The 13,140-nt window shown below is 39.6% G+C and overlaps 1 protein-coding gene across 1 annotated transcript in view; it reads left to right on the forward strand.

Moving 5' to 3' along the window:
* The window catches only part of nrxn3a (neurexin 3a), a 191,381-nt gene that overhangs the window by 105,734 nt on the left and 72,507 nt on the right, over positions 1–13,140 (forward strand). Inside the window, exons 8-10 of the mRNA XM_034857472.1 lie at positions 8,820–9,113; positions 9,536–9,683; positions 10,307–10,690. Of these exons, the coding sequence (XP_034713363.1) occupies positions 8,820–9,113; positions 9,536–9,683; positions 10,307–10,690 (826 nt within the window). The remainder of the gene's footprint in view (positions 1–8,819; positions 9,114–9,535; positions 9,684–10,306; positions 10,691–13,140) is intronic.

The raw sequence follows: 13,140 nt of genomic DNA on the forward strand, positions 1-13,140 counted from the left end.
AGTTTCCACCTGCTCTTTAGATAAACCTTTAATCACACACCAATGGAGCAGCATAAGGAGCAATTTTGGGGTCAGTGTTTTGCCCAAGGACATTTCACAGCACCCCAGGGAAGTTTTCTTGGGCCACTGCTCTTCTCGATATTTACCAATGACATGCCTTCTTTTTAGGATTTGATTGTTCGGTGCTACTCTACTTGTGGGGTTGTGTATAAAGCACTTTGTGACTCTGTCTGTAAAAGGTGCTCTAACAAAAATAATAATAACTATTATTATTTTCAGATGATACGACTGTATATTTATACTAACTATAAGTAAAACAACTGAATTTAGGAACACTAACTATTTAACATGACTATATATGTGAGAACAGACCAAAACTGTGTGTTTAGGGCCAGGCATGACATTAATGATGAAAATAAACTGTGCCTATTACGCAAAGAATGATATGAATTATGAATATGCTTGATACGCAAATTTGCTTGGTGTCAAAGTCGATGAGCAGCTATTTTGGGAGACACAGATATCATGCATTAGAATATGTTCCTCCTTACTTACCCATGCCTCTAGAGGTCTAGTGAAACATGCACTATTTTTCATCTCACATTGTTTACATTCTCATCCCATCAATGTCACGTTTGGTCAACTTGATAAATCTCCAAAAGCCAAATATTCACTTCTTTTTTAACGCTAGAGTAACCTCTGAAAAGATAATCTGTCTCATACGCAGCTACAGTCTGAACTAGCTTACAGGCAAACGTTTTTTCTGGCCAACATAAGTCAAGAAAGAAAAGTATGTGACCGTTTACTTAACCATGTATCATCAAACTGCGGAAAGACTGCTAGTACAACAAAACCATTACATTATGTTAGAAGTTACCACTAGGGGTCTCCCTTTCCCCAGATAAATAACAGAACATCACAGCTAGTCTCAAACTGTGACAGTGTGCTGTTTTCATGTTGAGCAGGTAGAGTACAGTAGAGTAGTCTTTTCCAGCCACTGCAGAATTGTATTTGGGCAATGTTTGCAGACGTTTTGATTTGCTAAGGTTTTAAGATCAATGCAACTGAGCTTTTTATTACCATTTCAACACAATAGAGGCAGAGGGCATGTAGGTGTGTTACTGATAGTACTAAATGAGGAAAGTAAACCTAAAATATCTACATTAATTTATTGCAATTATTCATATTCTTAAATGACGTGTGGAAGTATTATTGTTATTCAAATAGATATTTATCTGACAGTACACTATTTTGTCTCTATAATGGGCTTTTTTACATATCCAGTGTTTTTGTGCTAGATGTTTACTGGATGAACATTTGGATTAAATTATATAACACTGGGGCCTTTTAACTACATTGTATGGATTATTTAAATTATTTCCATCATACTTGGTTTCCTCGGAAACTATTATAAGTAAACAATTATCATATACTAGTTGTGTTTTTTCTTTTAAGATCTGAATAGGGCACACTGTTGCATAAATGTCTATGTTGCATATCCATCATTCACCCGCTTTCTGAAACAGGCCGCTGGTCTCCTTTGGACCAACATATACTACTGTATGTAGCCTACTTTATACTTCCCTCACATCAGGAAGGGTCTGTACTGTATTAAAACATGCAAATTCCACGCCCAACTTTTTATTTGTAACACAGTAAAGCATGCTTTGTCATACATTTATACCTAAACTATAAACTATATGGCTTGTCTTTATCTAATCAATCAGTGAATGAAAGAACCAACAGCCTTCATGTATAGTTAACTACATTGACTTTCCAGTACATTTTGGGTTTCTGCAAAGGAAATGATGCCACCCTGTGGGCAAGACCACACACTGCAAAAGCTGTGATCCAACGAGTGTCTCATGGCAAGACCATGTGACACACACACACACACACACACACACACACACACACACACACACACACACACACACACACACACGCTCTCTCTCTCTATAAATTGTCAGTAGGCAGAGATTTTATGGGCAAGGCAGATATTTAGGTATAATAATTGTTTGACCCTCAGTGCCTACACTCACACACACACACATTTTTTGTAAATCAGACTTTTTTGTTCTTAAACAGCTGATTGTTAAAATAATTATGCCTTTGGGACCATATAGAAATGCCCGCTTTCCCACAAGGAATTACAATGGACAATCCACAATGAAATATGTGTAGCCCCTCTGCTTTTTAAGCTCCAAGAATACAATTTTGCTTTTGTATTAAATGGGGCTTAGTCAGTTTGATTCTTCTATACGGAGCTGTGACATCAAAAATCTGCTAGCCATATTGGCTGGCAATCTAAAAAGGTAATTTGTCTGAGTCGTATGTGCTCATTCTCACACACTGATAAGAGAGAGAGAGAGAGACAGAGAGAGTGTGTGCATGTGTGTGATGGTGTATGTCATAGGCCTGGTTGAGGAGATAATGCAGTGATGGATTTCTATCATCTAGCCATTGTCAAACATTTCCAATTGCTTTCTGTTACTCAAACTCTCACTCACACACACACCAACACACACATACTCACATACTTCTATACACTTTGTGTGTATGTATGTATACTGTGTGTGTGTGTGTGTGTGTGTGTGTGTGTGTGTGTTGTGTATCCTTCAGCCTGCTATCAGCTCTGCTAATGCTTCATTCTCATGTTAACCTGCATCTGCAGCCTGCTGATAAAGCTCACTTTGCATGTTGAAAGGCCCTTTTGCTTTTATTGTTCTGAGGTAGCAGAGACCTGAAAGTGACTTGTCAAGTTGTCAGCTACACCTGCCGTTTCCACCACCACCTCCCTGCCATACCCCCTTCACGTCCGAAGCCACATTTTATATGATTTATGAGAGAGAGAAATTAGTCTTAGTATAACAGCAACAGCAAATGTATTTCATGATCTACGCATAAAACCAGGATCAATGAGTATGGCGTCCAACCAAAAGCAAATACCAACCAGTTTGAACAATTGTTTAAGTATTTTAGATATACTGTGAACACATATTGAATTTATTTACAGGTTGTTAAATGTGTGTGCAGGATTGCCTGATACTTTTGGATTGAGTTACATATATGTGTAGGTTTTTGATCCGCCAAGACCTGATAAATCTGAGACCTGAGAAAAAGGAATAGGCCTTACAGGTGGGATTAACTGCGCGCTAAATATCTAAAAGGCCCAAGCTGCTTGCCCATGACTTCAGAGCATTTGTAGCCTGATCCTGGTCCCTAGTGGCCTTCGGGTTTGACCAATCAATATTTGGGTACCACACAGCATTGACATCTGCACCAACAATATAAAAACAGTCCGTTAACTCCAGCATTTTATTGGTGAGCATATTATAGAAATTGCCATCAAAAACATTAGGCGCATAAGCTGACACAAATGCAGTTTTTCTGGCACCAAATTCTGTTGTGGAGATCACAATCCTGCCTGGATCAACTGAGCGAGAGGACAACACTTTAAGTGGGAGGTTCCGTTTGACAACCATGGCCACGCCTTTTGTTTTCGCTTGTTGATGAGGATGCAGTTGTGTGATAAAACCTATTAGTTAAACAGCTGACATCCACCTACAGTAAATGAGTCTCCTCAAATATTATAATGTCAACATTTCTCTTTCTTAGTAAGCCCAGAGTTCTGGTTAGTTTATGAGGAACATAAACAAACACATAACAACAACAACAGATAAGACATTGATACAGACGGGAGAAAAGGGGGGAAACACAGCCAGGAAGGCAAACATCCAAAGTAGGTCTATGATCAAGATTGGATACGGGGCAGCAAAAATGGAACACTAGCCCATAAATACCTGGTTGCAACAACAACTGGTTCCACACTAAATAAACATCAGAATAAACACATTTCCTGTCAACAGAAACAAAAAACACAAAGCACAAAACACCTTGGAAAGGAAACTCTAGCCTAGTGGTGGTCCAGCTAACCTATGGAGAGTAGGCCATATTAAGCTAGGTCGACATAGCATTCAAAAACACAGGCTCTGTGCTGGGCACCGTCTCTGATCTCTAGTGTTGATGTATAAAGCAGGAAGAAATAAGGACCCTTGACTTGCGCTGAAACCATGTTTTGATAGAAGGCTCGTCGCTGCTTAAAGTTACTGTAATCCAGAGAGAAGAAAATCTTCCGGCCCTGAATGATGACCGGAGATATCCACGTAGCTTGTAGGATCGCCTGCTTTTTTGTTTAGCAGAAGACGTTGACAATTAACGTGCGATTAAAAGTGATGTTCCTCTTTGGGCTACCACTGTAAACTCCGTGGGCTCTCATAATCTCCATCTGAACATCTGCTAGATTTGGGAGCCACTTAGGCAGGGAGCGTGAGAGATACTGACCACCTTGTAGTCCCTCTTTCAGCCCAACGATGCAGATGTTGCATCTCCAGTTTCTGTCCTCCATGTCAGAGATGGTACAACAAATGCAAAGTTCACTGTTGACTCACCTTTTACAGTCTGCCATAGAGAACACAAAGCAGGTTTTATTATAAGTATTTCAATGAAAATATAGCATGTTTTGACTGTTACCTTTACTTGGATCAGAAACAGTTGGCCACTGGGGACAAGGGAAGGCCAAGTGGAAGTCATTTTTATTGGTCTTTTATTTCGGAAGACAGCTGCTCAGAAGCTCAGGGTATTCATGTTCAGTCAGAACAGTAGAAGGAACGGCTGCTAATTGTAGAGAGGTGGGGGAAAGAGAGAGTAGATGGAGGGAGTGAGACAAGGATGGCTGGAACAAAAAGAAGGAAGGCAACAAAGAAAGTGAGGGAGAAGAGAGGAGAGAAGAGGAAAATCCAGTGTCTGAGCACCTGAAGGGATGAGTTGATTTGCTGTCAAATCTGATGCTGGATTATTGATAATCTCAGCCAAACCACTCAATCTACGCACTCAGCCAACGCTGCATTGTCAGACTGAACCCTGGGCAAGGAGCAGGAGCAGACATTAATATTAAAGAGAGAAATAAAGGAGAGGGTGTGTTTGTTTTGTACATATATATTTATATATTGCCATATAGGCAGACAGAGGGTTTTCTCTGCCCAGAGAATTAGAGAAAAAAATAGGCCTTCAATTTTCCACTTGAGCAGATTTCAATTTACACACACATCCTCTCCGTGACTCTATCCTCCCATTGTTATTGATAGCATTTAGGGTGGCTGTGATAAAAGATTGGCCACTAAGTGTTTTTATTCATTTGTTTTCCATCTCTGGCAGGACACTTGCTCTTAGAGGAAAGTGTCTCAAACAAAGCAGCTTTGTGACGAGAAAGTAAGCAGTGGATCTGGGTTTGGATGCAGTGCAGACTAATTCATTAGTTAGAAGAAGACGGTAGCTGACAGCGTGCACCATACATTACTCAATTTTTTTATTACATAGCTTACAAAATACTTTTATTGGATAGAGCAGGAGCACCATCACATGTTTGAAAATAGAATTGCCAAACACTTTTGAAAAGCTATCCAACCCTTTACACTATATGATAGATGATCGTATAGGGTTTTATTTACATCATCTCCAGAGTGACCCAGCCAGGCTTATGTTAGAGATATGTTAGACATTATTTTAAACTAATTTTGTGCATTTTAAGTATTTACAACAAGCATGAATATATAGGCTACTGAATTTTAATGAGAAACCTTCTTGTTTTTTTATATGCTCCTGTTTTAATTTGATGTTATTGCAACCTCAACATTTTTTCCACGTGATTGTCTAATGCCAATAAACTGTAGTGTTGAATCGATAAGCTGAGAATAACTTTGATGAGGGCAATGCACAAAATCAACATTTCTGCAAATGTGTCAGTGTTAGCCAGCCGGGTAATTTTCAACTGTAGTCATAGTTACCTAGGTTGCAAGTCTTCATGGTGGGAGAAAACCCCCGCGAACATTGGGATAACATGTAGACTGCACATAGAAAGGCCCCGCTCGGACCGGGATCCAACTCCATAATAATAATGACAAAATAGTCATTTTTTTATTCATTTTTTAAATGAAAAATATATTTTTTTTAATTTAGGTTTGGTAGAAGCCAGCATATGAGAAGATACAGTTGCCTATGTGTATGATACAGCATAAACATGATTTATATAGTAGTGAAACATATGCCTATTAATTCTCTATTGATGATTGTACAAATGAAAATAAATGGCAATAATATTATAATGGCCACTGAGGAGCTGCTATACTGACTTAAACAGACAGTCTACGGCTAGAAAACTAGCTGACGCGCTCTCTGTTACCTGACACCGCTTTTGTTGTGAAATTACAAACTCCAAAAGTCATCGTTTGCGTTTTGATGGCCATTTATTGATCTCAAGATCATCATATCAGCATGCAAGAATCCATGTGTCTATCAAGCTCCATCAACAAACATTTCGGCATCACAGCATGAGCGTTGCACAGTGTATAGATTTGCGATCAAAACCTCTGTTTAGCAGCACCCCTGTCACCAGTTGAAAGGTTCCTACCTAAATAGACGTCACTCATAAGCACACTAGTACCACCAGTGGACAATTTGTGTCCTACACCCAAAAAAAAGGAAAATGGCTCTCACAAATATATTTTGTTCACGTCAATGTAGGACATGGAAAGAGGCTGTATAATTCCTTTCCAAACCTTCTTGACATATCAGATCCACACTCTTCTAACTGGTTATAATTCATGTTTACAATCAAGCAAGTAAATAATACAACGCTAGCTTAACAAGCTAATGCTACAGCTAACACTCAGAGGATAAACTGAACACTATTGTTTCTCAATAGCCCAATAGGGAAGACGATTCCATCAAAAGACCAAATGGCTTTTATTGAGTTTATTTAGCAAAATGCTCTGAGTGAATTTACCGTTGACTTTTATTGTGTAGGGTAGACACTTTAATCTCGTTGCACAGGTACCGTGTACTTGTGTATAATGACAATAAAGGCATTCTATTCTATTCTACACGGAAAAGCCAGTTACGAAGCCAGTTGTTCCTGTCAGCTATTTGCTCATGCTCCAGGAAAGTGAAGAAAAGTTTGCTTGTAGCTTATACCCAGTAATCATGTAACATTAGAAGCATCAAAAAGTGAACCGCAATCAAAGCCGGTAAACCTCCCCCACACCCGCTGCTGCCAGACCTGCGTGTTGCTTCAGCAGACATTTTATTATTATTTTTTAATGTCAGTTTTTTCCTCAACCATTTTTGTTGGGCCATTTAGTTTTGTTTTTTAATATCCAGTATCCAATGTTGTCCAAATTGCTTCAAATGATCCAAAATCGAAGTAGTGTATTCTTTCCTAATGTGAAGTAGATTGGATGAACAGGTAATGTAATATTTCAAAAACACACACACACACAAACACACAAACACACACACACACACACACACACACACACACACAAACACACAAACACACACACACACACACACACACAGACACAGAGGCTTAGCAATGTATTAGAAAGATAAAGCCACATACAAGAGCTGTTTTTTATATGTGTGTGTTTTTATGTGTGTGTGTGAGTGTGTGTGTGTGTGTGTGTGTGTGTGTGTGTGTGTGTGTGTGTGTGTGTGTGTTTGTGTTTGTGTTTGTGTTGAGCCATGTCAGACCTTGTCAAATTCCAGAATAGCTTCACACTCTGCTGTTGTCAGTTTTCAGTTGAGCCATATCAACACACAGTCCGCCTTACCGAGCTTTATCTCCCCTGGCTGTGCTTCTGTGGAGTGTTAGGATTCATCATATGCTATGGCCACTTAAAAGAGCAGTGTGTAGGATTTAGTGGCATCTAGCTGTGAGGTTGCAGATTGCAACCAACTGAACCAACCCCTCGCCTCACCCCTCCCTTTTTGTAGTAGAACCTATGGTGGACTTCACGTTATGTAAAACATGAAAGGGCCTCTTTAAAGCCAGCGTTTGGGTTGTCAGTTTTGGGCTACTGTAGAAACATGGCAACATGGCGGGCCATGTGGATAAGGACACTTCCCCTATGTAGTAATGTATGTCTCCTTCTAAGCTGACAAAAACAGGTCATTTCTGCCCCAAATATCCCCCCTATACACTGGTCCTTTAAAGTGGCTATAATCAACATTCTTTATAACAACATTGTATTAAATGGCAATGTTGAAACAATGTGTAATGTAAAAGGTGTATCTGGTAGTGATGAACAGACAGAGAATTATCATCTGAATCCGCTGATGCTTGGGGTTTTATAGCGTGTTCCAGCTTATTGTTTGGCTGTCTGGCACACAACTCTACTGTTTTGGTTCACTCTCACCGCTTTCATGCTGTTCTTGTAGGTTAAATGTTCAATTCGTGGTTGTGCAGGGAAAATTCGCATGTGAAGGTGGATACTCAATTGCAGTTGAATCGGCAAGTAAACCACCGTCAGGCGGACAGTGCTGTTTCCTCTTCCTCACCACTGCATTACATAACATTTATTCATGTCCTATTAATGTTACATTGCCTGAGAAACCGGATAGCTAGTTGGAGATAAGTAGCTCAGAAAGAATTGTGTTATCAATCCAACATATTCACCATAAGTTATTATCTAGTAAGTTGAGCGCTCTCTTAAAGAATGATTCATTTTTTTATCATCATCCAGGACATTTCAGTCTCAATGGACAGGCTTGGAAATATATGACTTTGAATCAAAATTCATATCCACTTTTATTTGTTTTAAGGTTCTTGTTCTGGTTTGATAAGAAAAATGACAGCTTTGTGTATGAACCAATTTTTATCCTCATTTGATTGTAAAGTGCTGCCAGAGGTACTTGGTTAAGTGACATGAGGAAAGATAATATAGAACACTAATCGCAATGCTATCCTTGCCGTATCACAGGTGGTGTATAAGAACAATGACATCCGTCTTGAGTTGTCCCGGTTGGCTCGCATTGTGGACCCTAAGATGAAAATCCAGGGTGAAGTTGCCTACAAGTGTGAGAATGTAGCCACTCTGGACCCCATTTCTTTCGAGACTCCCGAGGCCTACATCAGCCTCCCCAAGTGGAACACCAAGCGGATGGGATCCATCTCTTTTGATTTCCGCACGACTGAGCCCAACGGCCTTATCCTCTTCACCCATGGCAAACCTCAGGAGCGCAAAGACGCTGCCCGCAGCCAGAAGAACACCAAGGCCAGTCCATTATCCCAAAGATCACTTTCTCATTTTAATCCAGTTGCATTTTACTTGATACTTATTCTATGACCTGCATGGCCTTCGCAGGCATATTACGTAATTATAATTTGTTTAGAAGCATGTTTGATGGCTATTTACATGTGCTTTAGACCGTAATTGCTGTAAAACAATCATAACATAAGATTAATTTATTTCACTGACCGCAGGTTACGCTCTTTCTCTTACTCTCTCTTGGCTTGCCCTACTCGGCCTCAGTTTGAAATGCATGCTGCAGAGAGCCTACTGTACAATAAGGGATTCAAGTAAAAAAACTAGTTCTCTAATTGTGTATCTATCACATGTCCTGCCTTTTCTCAATAGACATTCCACTCTAAGGCATTTTGATTGATCTGTTGATATGTTCTTTTTACTTTTTGCAGGTGGACTTTTTTGCAGTGGAGCTGCTGGATGGCAGCTTGTACCTTCTGTTGGACATGGGCTCAGGGACTATCAAGGTGAAGGCCACGCAGACAAAGGTCAATGATGGTGCCTGGTTTCACGTGGACATCCAGAGAGATGGACGCTCAGGTCAGTTGTGTTGGTGAATCAGTGAGGTGTATTAACTCTAATAGAATTTTATTTAATTCAATTTATTTATAGTATCAAATCATAAAAAGAGTCATCTCAAGACACTTTACAAATAGAGTACGTTTAGATCACATTGTGATGCAAGAAAACATTTGGACTCCAGGGAATGAGCTACCCGGAATTTAAATAACCCTTTTCTATTTAACAAAAAACATATATATACAGTATATTATATTCCAGTAGACTCCAAGTAGAAGTACAAAATACAAAAAAAGTAAACCAAAAGCTTTACTTTTCATTATTTATTCAATACTGTTATTTTATGGAAAACTGACGTAAGAAGTTGTTGCCGAAGATTTGCTGCCTTTACTTAAAAAACTAAACTTGAACAAATGTATTTTGATTTCATTCTAAAGCACATGAAGATATAGTACAAGAAGTCTCTTCAAAAGTTCAAGATGAATAATAGCATTCAATTCAATGCAGTTTTATTTCTAGAGTCATATTACAAGAAGAGTTATCTCAGGACCCTTTACAAATAGAGTAGGTTTAGACCAAACTATAATTAACAAAGACCGATTCAGCCCTGCACCTGATCCCTACTCCCTCCATCCCCACCACAGGGACCATCTCCGTAAACAGCAGAAGGACCCCGTTCACAGCCAGTGGTGAGAGCGAGATTCTGGACTTAGAGGGCGACATGTACTTAGGGGGGCTTCCCAGTGACCGCACCAACCTCATCCTGCCCACCGAGCTCTGGACTGCGATGCTCAACTACGGCTACGTGGGCTGTATCCGTGACCTTTTCATTGATGGTCGAAGCAAAGACATCCGTCAGATTGCTGAGGCACAAAATGGCGCTGGCATCAAACCCTCTTGCAACAAGCAACCAGGCAAGCAGTGTGAAAGCTACCCGTGCAAGAACCGAGGTGTCTGCAAAGAAGGCTGGAATCGATTCATCTGTGACTGCACTGGCACTGGCTTCTGGTCACGCACCTGTGAAAGAGGTAAATGCTTTTTTCATTTGCATAAATCATACTGATACTATCTCCAAGGCAGAAGCAATGTCTAAAACGACAGAGAGACATGAGGACCTGAGCAGCAAGGGAGAAACAGTAATCACATAAACACTAAAGGAAGTCGTACTTACAGACTGTATTAGTGGGAGACAGATACTAAATCCAATTGCCCCACCACACAGAACAAATCCAAACAATCTCCTGGTGTGCCGTAGATTTGGGGATATTCAGAACCCCAAAGAATGTGAGTATATGTGTTCACCAAATGTGGACAGAAGAAGGCCATATATGATCCGCATTTAGACAAGCCTTTACAACCATGGATGTAAAAAAAAAAGCTTGCATTTATTACTATGAAAGATGCTCAGAGGCGCATGAAGACAAAAAAGTTCAATTTCTATGTATAAAAAGACCTGGCATTTCTGCTAAAATTAATCGTGATTCAGTTCTGATAGTGAAACATTTCACGTCTTGAGGGTTGTGACACTAAAAAGAGTCAACTGATTTACTGACGTTTCTTTCACCATGTAAGTCTTTTTGGGCCCCATGGCATCCCCTGAAAGACATAGAAGTTGTTATTCCACTGTTTCTCCCCTATGTCAAATTGGTTTTAAAGCCTGGCGCACTTCTTCTTCCTGTCTTGATGAAATGTTGTGTCATACGCAGTCTTGAAATGCAGTATACAAATAAGGTGGCCCCTGAAACGAGACCAACAGTATAAAAATTATAGAAGTATGTAACTTCTACATATTACTCAAGGTTACAGATACGCAAAAGACGGATTCAATATAGACCTATTTGACATGAACAGAAGAGTGCCTCAGCAATGCAACGCCCTTGTACATCTTCATCATATTGCTACAGTCTGTGCTTCCTGTTGAACTGGCAGGGGCTGACATTGTGTTGACTAGATCTTGAGAAAGATAATCAATTAGCTATCAGCTGTCAGGGTGTCTGTCTGTTTGTCTTTACCTTGGCAACTTGTAACATCTTACAGGACCATGACAGTTGATGAGCTTTGCCAGATTATATCTTCAAAATAAAATGAATAATCTGAAATGAATCAATCAGTTGAGCTGATTCAGACCTAAACAGTTGACGGCTCTTTTAAAGGCACTGTTTCTGAATACTGGCTATTTGCATTTCTCTGTGGATTGAGCGTTTTGATTCTTTTGCAGTATTTTTTTAGCATCTCAAATTGTTCTGTAGTCCCAAAAGACATGGAAATCTTACTTTTACAATATGGGACCTTTAAATCATGACACTCTGTGGTTTGGCTGTCTTAATGCTTTTTCAGCAAATCTTTGAGCTAAGTAATGACATCTCAGAGTTTAGAAAAGATGTCTAACTGAGACATTGCTAGCTGATTCCACACTAAATATAAATATGCCAGAAAAGGTCTGGTGCTGAGTCGACTGACTTTACCTGGTTGGAGAAACGATAGAGCTGTGTAAAAAGGATTAAGAATGTTCATACTGTACCAAAGCCAAAACATAGTGAGAAAAAACTGTTGGCGGTCCAGCTCAAACAGGTGTATCATGCAGACAAAGTACTTAAATCCGCTTTAGTGTTGGTTTCAGCTGAAGAATGTGTCTCCTGGAAAACATTTCGCCTCGATGACCAACACACAAACACACACGCACACACACACAGACTTGCAGTCATAGTTGGAAAAAGAGGCAGATGTGAGATGTCTCTTGTAGCACTTGGAGTTAGTCAGGTTGGTAACAGCCAGTTTATTCAGCACCTTCCTGCATTTACAATGGAAGACAACAGTGTGTGAATGCTCATCTCAAAGGACAACAGATAGCATGCTCTGTCTCATTGGAAATTGCATGTTCTCCCTGGAAGGGGGCACATGTAGGTGCTAGTTAGCAGACAGAAAATATTGTTTGGGTGGTAAAACATGAAGAAAATGGTTGGTAACTTAATACAAAAACTGCCAAATGAACTTTAGACAATTATTATATCTAACCGAACAACCTGGGTCCACTTTTAAGTGCTTTTCAAGTAGTTAACACTATATTGTCCACAAGCATTCACAGACCTGTAACCTGAAATATGTTACACATGCACGCACACACACACACACACACACACACAATTTTCCGTTAAAATGTTTAGTGCTTGATATTGTCAGTGTACATTCAGCTACAGTGCAGTTGTTCTGTACCATAACCACTGTTGGGAAAGATATTTTCAAAACGTATTCCGTTACAGAATAGATGCCCCAAAATGTAATTTGTGATATATTCCGTTACGTTACTCAATCTGAGTAACGTATTCTGAATATTTGGATTACTTCCACAATGAATTGCATTTTATAAGTGTAGGAATGCGGCCATCAAATTCTGCACACTGAACATGCCTATTCTGGTGTGTTCTTCTGTTCCAACTGGCTGAATGTGAACATGAACAAGCAGATAGAGTTTTGTATT

Source organism: Etheostoma cragini, chromosome 20, assembly GCF_013103735.1.
Source record: "Etheostoma cragini isolate CJK2018 chromosome 20, CSU_Ecrag_1.0, whole genome shotgun sequence".
NCBI classification, from domain to species: domain Eukaryota; kingdom Metazoa; phylum Chordata; class Actinopteri; order Perciformes; family Percidae; genus Etheostoma; species Etheostoma cragini.